Source organism: Falco naumanni, chromosome 2 (assembly GCF_017639655.2).
Source record: "Falco naumanni isolate bFalNau1 chromosome 2, bFalNau1.pat, whole genome shotgun sequence".
NCBI classification, from domain to species: Eukaryota; Metazoa; Chordata; class Aves; order Falconiformes; family Falconidae; genus Falco; species Falco naumanni.
The window spans coordinates 84,443,149-84,456,421 of record NC_054055.1 but is presented as its reverse complement, the minus strand read 5'-3'; the positions used below and the strand labels follow the sequence as shown (position 1 = coordinate 84,456,421).

General features: G+C 47.2%; 1 protein-coding gene across 1 annotated transcript in view; it reads left to right on the top strand.

Moving 5' to 3' along the window:
- Positions 1–2,761: 2,761 nt before the first annotated feature.
- Positions 2,762–13,273, top strand: part of TSPAN7 (tetraspanin 7) — a 103,746-nt gene continuing 93,234 nt past the window's right edge. Inside the window, exon 1 of the mRNA XM_040585336.1 lies at positions 2,762–2,919. Coding sequence (XP_040441270.1) covers positions 2,839–2,919 — 81 coding nt within the window. The 5' untranslated portion in view covers positions 2,762–2,838. The remainder of the gene's footprint in view (positions 2,920–13,273) is intronic.

The window sequence follows — 13,273 nt, the reverse complement described above, 5'->3', positions numbered from 1 at the left end:
TCTACGAAAATATGACAAAATCATTTTAAAAGGTAAATGTGTTTCCAATGCACACATGAAGGCTAGAAATTGTTTGGCAATTCTATTTAAGACTACAGTGTTTGATGGCTTGGTGGTCTTGTCATATTTTTTTGCTGTATTTGCTGTAACCGGGCAGACTTATGTCCAGCTCTATTCAGACATTCTCATTTTTAATCCAAAATTTGCATCTACATCCAGTAAAGTGTATGCTGCTTGATTGCATGTCAAAAAGCAACTCAGCGTTTCTCCAAAGACAGTCTCGGCAGGAGACTGTAGGATTGAGCAGAGAGAACATAGAGTCTCTGTTTCTCAGTTCTCAGGACATCATCCCCTCTAGGGACTGACATTTGTGGAGGAAGAAGCCGTATTTCCTGATGTGGACTTCTCTCCTTGCACCTCTGTTTTCTCTCTGGTTTCCTTGTGCAAGTTCCCTGGCACAAAACCTGAGTTTTAACAACACTGTAAAGGGAGGCTCTGTAGGCATTTATGCAGTTTAAATCCCCAATACACCCTTCTGGGAAGACTCGGGGGCTGTATCTCAAATTAGGCACTACAAGATAGAGTGACCTAAAATCATGTGCTATTGGCAAAAAAAGTGAGTCTCTGTCAAGATCAGCATCTACCAAAATAGCCATACATGCTTTCTGTTGACTGGATATTTAAATTATGGTTGATATTATATTTTATTTCATACTTTCTTAAAAACACCTGAAGAGAAGCATAACCATAGCTACTGGAAGAAATGGTTTCTGTCCCCTGGCCTGTGACAGCAGAATTTATTTTTTCTAAGCCCATGTGTGAGGGGCAGGAAGAGAAGTCTCTCCTGCTCTTGCTTAGCTATTTTCTGTCAAAATCTTACTGTAGTTTTTGTACAGTGAATAACTGTTGTTAGCATCAATATAATTTTTTGCAGTTACTGCACTTATTTACATTTTAATGGCCAAGTCAATAAAGATTAATGTACCTGTCATCTGAATTTTCCACGGAAGTGGTGAATGCTTAAAAAAACAGTATCTCCTGCAGAATTTTCTCCCTCCAAACATCCTTTAAATGCCTTCATTGTTTTGGGAAACAGTAGGCTATCCATTAATACAGCCAATTCTTAAAGTCATAAGTCAAACCCAGCAAAATCTTGCAGCAGTCTGAATGGCAAAATGTCCGCATATTACAAAAGCACTTGCTCCAGGACCATCTTTTCTCTCTCTTGTTTTGAAACCCTGTTGCCTGAATGGTGAAGTCTGGTTTGTCACTTTGGTATGTCTGCACAAACTACATTGGTTTTGTAGCTTGAGGAGCTAACGATGCTTAGTATTGACCTTGTTTCAGTTCTAATGCAATAAAAGGTACAGTTTGGAGCACTGCTCTGGGGGATGTGCAGGCACACCATTTAGGGGCAACATGCTATGCTCCAGCGTTCACTCCCATGTACACATACCCTCCTCCAAAACATGAACTACTGAAAGGAGAACCTGAAAGCATTCCCTCCGTGCCTGCCCGTGGTCTTGGTGCAGTGGTTCAGGCTACTGGGGTACATGTGCACTCATTCTGGCCATGCTTTTCTTGAAGGCAGGCACACCACAAGCCTCTTATCCCACCTGGAGGAGGCCAGTGAGACCCACACCGCTGCTCTGCTGCTAGGGCTCTGCAGGATCAGATCCCTTTCCATTCTTTGACTGATAGGGTTGCTTCTCTGCTGTCCATTCCCTGCTGGATTTTGGGGTGGGCTGGTAGCTGCAGTGGCAACATGAAGCAGGCTCTCGCTGGAGCATTGCTCTCTCTGCAGGGTCTGTGGCCACTCGAGGCCCATCCTGGCCCGGTAGAGACAGGCCAGGTCTGTTCCAGCTGCAGCTCAGGGTCTCAGAGACATACAGCAGCATGAGGCTACCGATCCGTTTAGGCTGGGGTTCGATTTCCAGATTAGTCTTAGGGCAGAGTTCAGATGCAAGGCAGAGGTGGAGCGAAGGTTAGGGGCCGAGCTCCAGCAGCATCCCAGCTTCATGACCTGCCCTTGTGAGGGAACATCCATAGATCCTGCTGCCTCAACGCCTCGCAGTGAGCTGCCAGAGAGGCCTGTCAGGGGCAGAGCCGGAGCAGCCCTGGCCCCTCGGGCCGTGTCACTGCAGAGCTCCTGCTCTCCTTGGCAGCCGGGCCCCGTGTCCCGGCTGTAACCGAACCCGTTACACCTGCGCCGCCTGCGCCCGCCGCGGCCTCCAGATCGGTGTCGGCATCATGAGACTGAAAGAGACTTTCTCCCACGCCGGGAATTCCCTGTCCAGCTTCCACGTTCCAGCCCCACCTCCCCTGCCCTTGAGCAGCCCAAGCAAAGCCGCTGAGCGCCTTCGCGGGAGAAGGGGGCGGCCAGGGGGGTCTTTCACTTCGTCTTAAAAAAACTCATGCTTCCCCCCCCACACACACACACGGAGATACTCCAGCAGTCTCCCACCCTGCGGCCAGAGCCCGGTGCCCTGCGGGCGGCCCCGGCCAACGACGTTGCAGCGCGTCAGCCGGGGCTGAGAGGCCGCAGCAGCGGGGCCGCCGGCGCGCCGGGCCCCCCCGCAGAGCCCCCCCCTCCCCCCCGCGGCGCCCCGCGGGGCAGCACCCCCTGGCGGCGGGGCGGGCCGCGCTGCCTCCGGCGGCGGCGGGGGGCGGCGGCAGGCGGCGCGGCGAGCCGGGCTGAGGCGAGCGGCGCGGCGGGGCGAGCCCAGCGCTGAGCTCACCTCCCTCCGCCCCCCCCCGCCCGCCTCCCCTCCCTCCCTCCCTCCCTCCCTCCTCCTCCTCCTCCTCCCGCGCCCAGCCTGCAGCCGGGATCTCAGTATTATGGCATCGAGGAGAATGGAGACCAAACCCGTGATAACGTGTCTGAAAACCCTCCTCATCATCTACTCCTTCGTCTTCTGGGTGAGTGCGGCGCGGCGCGGCGCGGCCACCGACCGACGCCCGGGCAGGGCCCGGCACCCCCGCGGCGGCCGCGGCCCCCACCTGCCCGGGGCGGGCGGCGGGGCCGGTGTTGCGGGCTGCGGGGCTCCGCCGGGATGGCACCGATGTGCCGTGCGGGGACGCAGCGCCCTTGGTGCCGGAATACATATGGCCATGCATACGTATGTGTATTTATATCCGCACGCATATACATACACACCTATATACAAAATAATATTTTTTTTGGCCTTTGCTTGCGACGAGCAAATCCCCCCGAGCCCCCGCGGGGGAAAGTTGCAGGGGTCTCCCCGCCTGCCGCCATGGCCGCCCCTCTCCCCGCCGCCTCCCTGGCCGGCGGGACCGGGGCGGGGGGGGGCTGCGGGGCGACCTCGCCGCCCGTCTCCCCGCTGCCTGCCGCATCCCCGTCCCGCCCCCGGCGCCCCCCGCGCCCCCCGGTGCCGGGCCCGGCTCTCACCTGGGCGCAGCGGCGCTGGCCGCCGCCGCCCGCTGTACCCGCCGCGCCGCGTTTCGTAACCCGGCTCGGGCTCCCGTAAACCATTTCTGTGACCCAGATGCATTAATGGAGCGGCGGTGGCTGGCTGACGGCGAGCCGGGTTTTTCAGGCGACCCCGGGGGCCGGCGCTTTTCGCAGCGTCCCGGCCCGTGTGCTCGGCGGCTCGCTGGCACGAGCAGCCCATCCCGGCGGCAGGCTGCAGGTTGGGGGTCTCGGCGGTACGGGGTGACAGCACGGGATAACGGCCCCGCTGCGTGCTCCTAGGGAGCGTAATCTGCACATCGTTGATACAATGCGCTGAAGCGGGTTTGTCGCTTCCCAGCAAGGGCAGGGGATGGTGTGTTCTCGGTTTAGTAGCTGTGTGCTGTGAGGAGTGCCTGTGAAACGGCGTAACTCGAATTTCCATCGTTCTGCTTAAAAGTGTATTCTGAACAAAGAATCACATATTCGCGGCAATAAGGGTTTACATCTTCATAGTGAATGTACGACTTTAACTGTTTCCACTTTAACTTCATAGGCTTATTTATTTATTTTTTTAAAAAAGCATAACCAGAAGTCATTTTGCTAATCCGTACTTACAGCAGTACCTCCGTGTTACTGACCCCCCACCCCCCAGTATTTAACATACACCCCACCACCTCCGTCCCCCTTCTTTTTTGACAGTTTTGGTGGTAACTGCAGCAGATGTGTGTGGTGGCTGAAATGGATAGGAAGCCGGAATCATCTTGTTTTTTTGTTGGCAAGTAGATCCTTCACGCTAGTATCAGGGAAGTAGATTGCTAAGTTTACACGCTTACCACAGTTTCAAGATTCATCCTTTCCAGTCCTTGGTTCTTAATGGATCTATAAGAAACCCCTCTTCCTCCTGTGAGTAACGAGCAGCTGCAGTAGCTCTGGTGAATTCACGGTATCTTTTCAGATTACATCTTTTTTAAAAGTCACTGCTCTATCTGCTGTAGCCTGAATAAACAGAGGGCTTAAATCAGTGTGCCCATTGAGCTAGCACTTTTCACAAACGCTGATCTCATTAAAAAAAGAGATAACTGTATGTTGAGCCAAGCAGCTGGCTAAGGGCATTGGCGCTGTAGGCTGTCATGACGCCAGGCCAGGTCGACAGCTGGGACCTGGCATAACACAGCTGAGCTCTGGTTTGGGCTACAGCAATGCGTCTGTGCTGGTGGGATGCTCTAGTGCAAATTCTTTTCCTCTGAACTGTCTGTCAGGCTCCTGCGTGTCCCAGTCTTCTCCAAGGGCATGGCCCACTAATGAGGCTCTTCTAGCTACTTAACAGTCGCCAGCCGTCAGGGTGTTTGCTTGTCCACTTCCTTGCGCCTGGATAAGAAGGAAGAAGTAAATGGTTGGAGACAGAATCCTCCAACCATGAGCAAAAGAGAAAGAATTTCTTTTCCATGATTCTTGCTGTTGCGTCTGCTTTCCTGAGCCACCTACCTAGGGAAACCTAGGCAGATCTTGATGGGAGAAGACAACACAGAGCATGGTAAAGGTCCAGAGCAGTTGACGCCAGACCCAAAGTCTTTATTAGTTGTTCTTCCTTTTAGCACGGAAGAACAAAAAATAATTCACATTTTTGGCCCCTTTCTGGGTTTTGAATCAACCCATTTAATATAAATTGGAGCAAGCTGCACCATGAGTAGAGCGGAAACTTGGTGTGCTCTGGCTGTAGCCTCATTTTCCTTTTGCAGGCAGGTTGGAGAGCCGAGGGATGCGCAGCTGTCTCAGCCCCCCTCCATTATTGTCTGGGGTGCTCTTTGTACTCTCACAAGCTACTGGCTCCAGAGTCAGCGTAACTCAAATTTGGTCCCTGTGAATTCTCAGAGCTGAAAATATGGGAAGGATTCAATAGGAGGAACTATTTAAAAAAAATATTTCTTGGACTTACCTAAATACCAGAAGGAGACCGTGCCAGTGCCACAAATGGCTGGTTTGTAGAATTTTATTCTGATGGCTTCCCCGCATGTTTTTTTGAGAGGTTGTAAGCAGATTTCTGAAGGAGAAAGCCCTGCGTTGCTTAGCTGCAGTTTGTACAGTTTTTTTCTAGCTGCGGGGATGGAGTTGCCATATAACATAGGGAGGAAAATGGTCCTGTGGTGGAAACCCTTCGGGTATCTGGCCAGGCGGTTATGGGTTGTGGTGTGAGGGGATGGGGGAGAACATGCTTCTTTGAATCCAGTGAGCTGTTCTGAAACATCCAGAAGGACTTCTCTGTGTTTACATTGTTTGTAAAAGAAGATGATCTGTGTATGCAGAATGTTCCTACCGTGAGTGGTTGTTTGTCAGGGTTAAATATGAATTGCATTTGTATCAATGAGTGAGATGTATGCAGATGAATGCGTTTAGTATAAGCTTTAAATGAGGCTCCACTGACTACATGGGAGCTGCAGGGCAGTAATGAAGAGACATGGTTCATTCAAATTTCGTACTGCATAGCTTGTTTCTTCCTGAATAGGTTTTATTTAATGGTATTTGTTATTTTAATAGCTTCTTCTCCTCCCCCTCACCGTACTTCCCAACTTCTTTCTGTAAATGTATCAACATGGTAAAAAAAATCCATAAACAGAGATAACAAGCTTTTTATGTGCTCATATGTATTGTTATTCATAGTACACATTAAATGCCTAGGGTTACCACTTTTGGTCCTTGAGGGACATAGTAATAAAAATTCAACAGCCATTTTTTTCCTAATCAGAATTCTGTAGTGAATGCATCTGGTCTGGTTTGGAACTAGTAGATTTAAAAAAACGCAATAAAAGCACTGCTTGGCTGTTAGCTATTTATATTTTTTCTTTTGAGTATAATAATTTGCTTGCATAGAAATCCAAGCTATAACCTGTCTTGTTTTTAAGGGAGGGTGAATTTTGCATTAGAATTCAAAGTGAATATTTTGTAGGGGAGGGAAACCTTTAAACACCCCCAGCACATTATATTTATCTAGTTCTTCTTAAAATGTACACATATTTAATATTTCATTGTAGGCTTTGAAATGTATTTTTTCATCACATTAACAGCCTGACTCAATGTGTTTTGGGAGGGAACTTTAAAGGGTGCATGCACTGATCCTTAAAGTTATAGGGTGGCCAGAAATGTTTCATCTTCCATGCAAAGCTTGTTGTTGCCCCAAACAGACACCATAGCAAAGTGATTAGCTTCTGATTTTAGGCCCTGTGAGACACTTGGCATTCAGATGAGTGCTTTGTGTGTGTTGTCCTGCTGGTATGGGGGTTTCTTGCTGTTAATTAATATAATAAAAGCATATAGGTACAGTTTCCATTCAGATATTTTTCCAAGACGGGTCACTGATCTGAAGAGCATCTTCAACCAAGATTGATGTTTTGGATACTAAATTAGGTTCTTAGAACTTGGATTGTCTTTTGCTATGTGATAAAATTAGAACTAAGGTACCTATTTACTACTAAAAGTAGTAGCTTAGTTTTCTGAGATTTTATTGCTTGGAGAATGGACCTGTGCATCCTGGTATGACCCCTTGGAGGTTAGCTGATGGCAGGAAAGCCGTGGACTGGAGCGTGGTGGAACCAGGTAAGTGTCGCTTGGCTGCGAGGCCACAGCCTGTGCTGTGATTTTTAAATAGCTTGAAATTGTATGTTGCCCTATCATTAATCTTCTTCCAGCCAGTTCCTTTGGTGGCCACGGGAAAGTGACGTCGCCGGCATGGAGCAGTCAGGTGGTCAGAAGATGGCCCTGTGAAGGACAACAGGCTCAGGCCCCCTCTGGCACGGGGTGTGTGGGGAGGGCTGGTGTCTGCTCTGGAGAGAAACTGCTCCCCCATCTCCCTCTTCTCTTAGGTTTCCCCAGAAAGGAGGTTGCTGGTGGTGGGCTGGGCTGGGTTGCAGTGTTGGGGCGGGCAGCTCCCGGCCCTCATGCTGCAGCAGTATGGCGCCGGGGGCGTCCACCCACCTTTTCAGGAGCTCACAAAGCCGTTTTCTGGGAAATGCCCAAGACAAAGAGCAAGCATGATGGCCTGCTCTGTAACACAAATTTATGGCTGAACTGCTGACCCATCTTCAAATGCAGCCGTTTGCGCCGTGCATTATAATATGGGATTAAATTTGCGTGTCTCTTCGAGTTACTGGTGGCATTAGTCTTTTTCGCTATGAATGTCCAGCTGGGTTGCTGAAATTACTGTTTTTATCCCCAGAACTTCTTTCCAGTGCTTCTGCATTGGTTTCTGCATGTGTCTGGTCTTTTTCATACCTCTTACTATGCCTATGATTTTTCTTTTATTTTTTTTTAGTATCTGTTAGGAGACAGTTTTAAAGGAAGAATTTTGGGAAATGTTTTAGCTTTCCCACATGGTTTGTTTCCCACATCGCTCAATCTTTTGATGGTTCCATTGATGCAAAGTCACTGTTGCTATACTTTTAGAAATAATTTCTATTATTTGTACAGTTACCTGAAATCCAGAAAAATTGCACTCTCAAAAATGCACAGAATCTCCATCATGTTGGATTTAAAGTGCTCCATTGTTTAGGCACAAACCTCGTGCAGTTGCCTCAAGTCAGTTGCTTTCTATTCTGTTCTCATAATGACATACATGAAAGATTAAATATAATGGTGTTTTCTTGTGAGCATAGCCCAAGGTGAATTCTGTTGGCTAAACAAATAACTGGATTAAAAAAAAAAAAAAAAAAGGCAAGCTGGATGGTGTTTACAAACAGCTCCAGAGTCAGCTTTCTGAGTTCCCTGTTGGGGTACTCAACCGATTTGGCTTAGTTTTGCAGGTTTTTTGGTGGGATTTTTTTTTTTTTTTTTTTTTTTTTTTTTTATCATAGCTCAGTTTAAAACCCCCTTAATGACAGTCGTAGTGGAGGAGACCCATGCCAGCATGGCAACTCTGGTAAGTGTGAGTAAACAGAGAAGATAAAGCCATGACTTCCACTTGCGTGCAGAAGCAAGTGCTGGGGCTGTTCTCACAGGTGTGCTGGGAGGAGCTGCCAGGGCAGTTACTGCCTGTCCCCTGGGGCCACCCCTGGCTGGGACAGCATTGGGGGAGCTGCCCTGTGGCATTAGTTGTCCCTTCAGACATGGCAGGGAGCTCATGGTGTTCTCCTCCTTGGCGGGGAATTGTTTTTATGAGTGTAGTCAGCTCATGTGTTTTGGAGCAGAGGAGTTGGCGAGTCGATGTAGTTTTTGCATTGCTGGTTCCCATTCATGTTCTGAAAATTGTGCATGTATGGTAAAAATCAGCATTGTACACCTCATTTAAGGGTGTAATTGACTTTGCTGCTGGTTAAATGCTTCTTCTTTTCTTGCTGTTAGTATAACTGTGCTTGTCTTGACAAGATACCTGCTACACCTTCACTCTGAAGTTTGTATCTGGACAGTTCTCTAGTTTGGGGATGGCAACTTTTTCACATTAACTGTTCAATTTGGGCTGGGGAAGAGGGACAGTGGGTGACTTGAAGTGTTTCAATTACATTTGGGAAGACATAGGATGCATTCATGAACAAGCAAGTGGCAGAAGTCCTTGTTTTTGCTCAGGTGACGGGATAGAGGTGTGCTGGAGTACTGCTGGATGTGTAGTAAACACTTTGGCTGTTCAGCATTCACTCCTGCTCTAAGCAACCTGTTGTGTGGCCTAAGCAGTGTAAATGCAAAATCTAGGGAAGGGTGCTGGGGAGACCTTGTTAGCACTTTTCCATCAACGAGTCAGTAGAGTCCTTTTTCTTGGATGCTGGTTCATACCAGCCTTGCTCATCAAGGAAACAGAGGCAATTATTATAGGTAAACCAAGGGAATTTAAAATGGATCCAAGAATCTGATTTTATCTCTGATTATGTGACTATTTATCAATTCCCTGTGCTGTCAGGGAGGTAAATTAGGTTACCTGGTACCATTAGTTGTCTCCATCTCTGGATTTTTATCATCGTTTCTTTGGTTGTTGCAACTGTCTTACAAATTTATGTGCCAATGAGTTAACAGATGAATATCTAGAAAAGCTCTTTGTGCATGTGAGCTTGCAGAAACGTCCTCTTCAATCTTCCACGTGCCTTTTAAGTCAAATGATTCTTGTTACAGAGATGCTAGCTTAACTGTAGTACTGAGTCTGTTCTGCATCCACCAAATCGGTGAGTGAAAATCCTCTTGACCTCAGTGTCTTGCAAACCTAGGTGGCTGAATCTTTAGAATAAAATACAGGACTCTAGAGGTGACTACAGGGAGCAGATGACAGTTACTTTAAGGCCGATTTTAATTGCATAATTTTTTTCTTTGGGCTGATCACTATTAATTAGCATTTAATCATCTCTTGGCGAATAGATCCTTCACATCAGTAGAGCAGACCTCTTTCCATCTTAGCTCTCTTTCACTGTGGTGGGCAGATCACTTATATGTTCTATCTTTATAACATTTCTGGGTTATGAGAGGGAAGCATTTAAATTTCTCTTGTACTAAAGGGGCTCTGAAGCATGGCATGCTTGAATCTTACTGGATTATCGTGATTTCACAGCTGAGCTGGTTCTTGGAGCTCTGGGAGCAGGCCACAGGATTTTTAGAAGCTGTAGTAAAAGAATGGATTTGATGCTGTTAATATTAATTTTGCTGTAATTTCCATGTAGTGCTTTGCAAGATGTTTTCCAGATGTTATTTTTTCATCTATATGGTTCTGGGGACAGCACTAAAATCCTTCAAAGAAGCAAGCAACCACCTTCCCTCTCCGTTTCATGCTTTCCCCATCTCCCTGAACTGCCATGCCAAGTTGAGGTGGTGGCTGATGACTGCACTGCCGGCGGTGACCCCCTCCCGGAGGCCGGGCTGGATGTACCACAAGGCAGGAGGACTCTGCAGAGCAGCCCAGGCTGGGCAGAAGGCTGAAATTGTGTCTTGTCATCATTTAGTTCTGCAAGTTATTTGCTGTGAGCTTTGAGAAAAGGTTGGGTTTGGTTTGGGCTGCATGTGGATTTGGATGGATCAAGTTGAAATGTTCTTTTTTAAATATTCAGGCAGGTTCGTTTAAGAGTTTATTTGCTAGGAGTATGTGGTGATGTGAATAATGAGGTGATGGACTTAATCTGCAGCAGTCTGTGGCTCTTGGGAGCAGACCTAAGGAAAAGGTTGGCGTGCTTCTTTGGTGCAGCACAGAAGGAGGAGAGGAGAGAAGAGGAGAGGGTGAAACCCTGTAAACACCATAGGAAGAGGAGCACTTACGTTTCCCTAAAACTGGGAAGCGGAGGAATTGCCTGCTGTATGAGCCTTATAACCCCCTCAGTGCCTTACTGCCTTTGAACAGAAATGAGCAGCTCAGATCTGCTGATGCTGCAGGATTGAAGTCATCAGTGAAGCTCACAAGTTCTTAAGTATCTTGTTCTGACCAGTTTACAGATACTGCTTCAGAGCATATAATACCTGGAAACAGAAAATTGCTCTGAACGCCACCAGCAAAGTATGTTTACAACTCATCTCTAGCATACGAGAAATCATTCTTATTGCAAGGACCTAAGTGTGTTCCCTACAACTGAAGTTTCAGCTAGGCCATGCTGATTTAATCCTTTGCTACATTTTAAAAACATTTATCATTTGGCTGGAATTTCTGATAGGTTGGCCTTTGCCTGTCAACAACTTTGAAATGTTTAGCAAATTTCAGCATTTTTGGCAACAGAATATGAAAAAGTGCTCATTTTGTGTGTTTCTAAAAATAAATGGGAGCTATATCAAAACGTGGGTTTTTTTTGATGGAAGTAGTCCTCTCAGGGATGGAAGCTGTTGATGATTTAGGAAATCCTAAAAAAAAAATAAGTTTTCAAAGAAACAAAACCTACTGAATATGTCGGGTAACGTCAACGTTTTTTGTAGCTGGACTTGAAAATTAGGCCAGTTTATAGCATCGTGGGTTGTGTCACGGCGTGTATTGAAATCTGTCCAATTAGGCAGAACCAAGGCTTGCCCTTGTGGAGATCTACGAAGTGTGTTGGCTTCAAAATCATATCTGGGGCTTGCGGCCCAGCCAGAGTTGAAAGTTGGTAGCAGATATGGGGAATCTGGGGTCTGTGGGCCCATGCAGTCTGCAAGGATATACTCCTGGATTGGGAAGGATGTATCCCTGGATTGGGATTTTTGTCCATTTTAGAAGATAAGGCAAAGGTGCATGACAGTGTGCAGCTTGCCTGGGGCTGGCCAAATACTTTACTCTGACCTCATCAAAGAAAACATGAAGGACATTGTATACAGTTTATGGAAGCACGTGCAGATCAGTTCCATATTTGAAATGGAGGATTGCTGCAGATTTCCTATGGTGAAGGGGAGGGGGGTAGATCCCGTGGTTTCTGTTGGGTTCCTTAATAGTCTCGTGGCCAAAGCATTTTCATTACAACTTGCTGTTACCACCACTGCATCAAGGGACAATCAAAACACCGGAAGTCATCAGGAACATTGTGGCTTTTATTCTTGCAAAAATCAAGATAAAAGAGAGGACACTTTCCAGTTATGTATTAACAGAAGAAAAGGTGGAAACTCTATTCCCCTGTATGCAGTTCCCTTCCGTAGTAGTTAAGGCTTGGAAGGACGACATCATTAAGTGCATGTCACTTCTGTTTCCCTTTGAAAACAAAGAGGAAACACAAGTACAGATAGGTTACCCTCTCAGTACCTCGATGCTCGCCCTGATGACTGTGTCTCATCGCTGGGATCATTTTTACTGGTACAGCTGCCCTGTGCTGGATGTGAGACTTACTGGTCCAGGTGCACACTGATTGCTGTAGAGCATGATTTAATTTACCTGCAAAATAATGTCTTGTAGATAACCAGCAGCTGATATTTGGCATGGTTAGAGGGTTTTTTTTTTAATTTCCTCGTGGTTTACAGGTGCATTTTTACTATGTTAGAGCCGTGTTTTTGTACGTAGCTGCATCTTTGAGTCAGTTGAAGCAGATCCAGTTTGCTCTTACTTGCTAATGTAAAGATCAGTTTGCCTGTTATCTGGGACCGAGTTTCTTTTTCCAGTATACTTCAGGAAAAACTGCTGAAGGGCTTAAATTGATCTCTCTTGTCCCAGAACAACTTACGGACCATCTGTACATCACCTGCAGACTTTAGAGCGTTTGTTGCTTTTTTTTTTTTTTTTTTTTTTTTTCCCCAGGCAAGTGCAGTTTAAAAACTAAAGAAAGAACCAGGACTTCAAGATGTCTGGGAGCTGGCTGTTGAGTATTTCGGTATTATTTCCTGGAACATACAAGCTAGGCTCCAGTGTGTTCCTTGCTGTGTGTTCTTATAAAACAAGGGACAATGCAGAGGGATTGGATCAGGATTTACTAATGGAAGGTCACACCTTTCAAAAAGAAAAAAAACCCTAATTTATGAGGAGTGCATTATGGGTTTAGTTTGTTACGGCAAGTAAATCTGGGGACACATACAGCCTTTCTAGGAGGCAGCAAGACCTTGCTCTGTTTACTGGGTATGTGCAGGATCTTTGTGCAGCTTTCAGAGTGCTATTGCAAAACTCTTGCTGGCAGGATGGGTTAGCTGTTGTCTTTGCCCATGAGCTTGTAGACAAATACTTCATATGAAGAATACTCCTTTTTAAAGCTTTCCCCTTTGTTCTCCCAGCTTCAAAGTGATGCTTTCACTGAGCATCCTCACAGTGTGGAAAGGGCAGCTCAATGCCCTCTGCCCCGCTACCCAGCGCTGGGCTCACCCACCCTCAGCCATGTCTGTGGGCACGCTCACCAGAGAGGCACGCAAGGCAGGACCGTTGGACCTTGCCCCATCCGAGGTGGTCCCTGCCGCAGCTGGGGCTGAGCCAGCAGCTGCCTGGCAGGGGGAGAACAGCGCCAGGGTCTGCCCTGGGGTGGG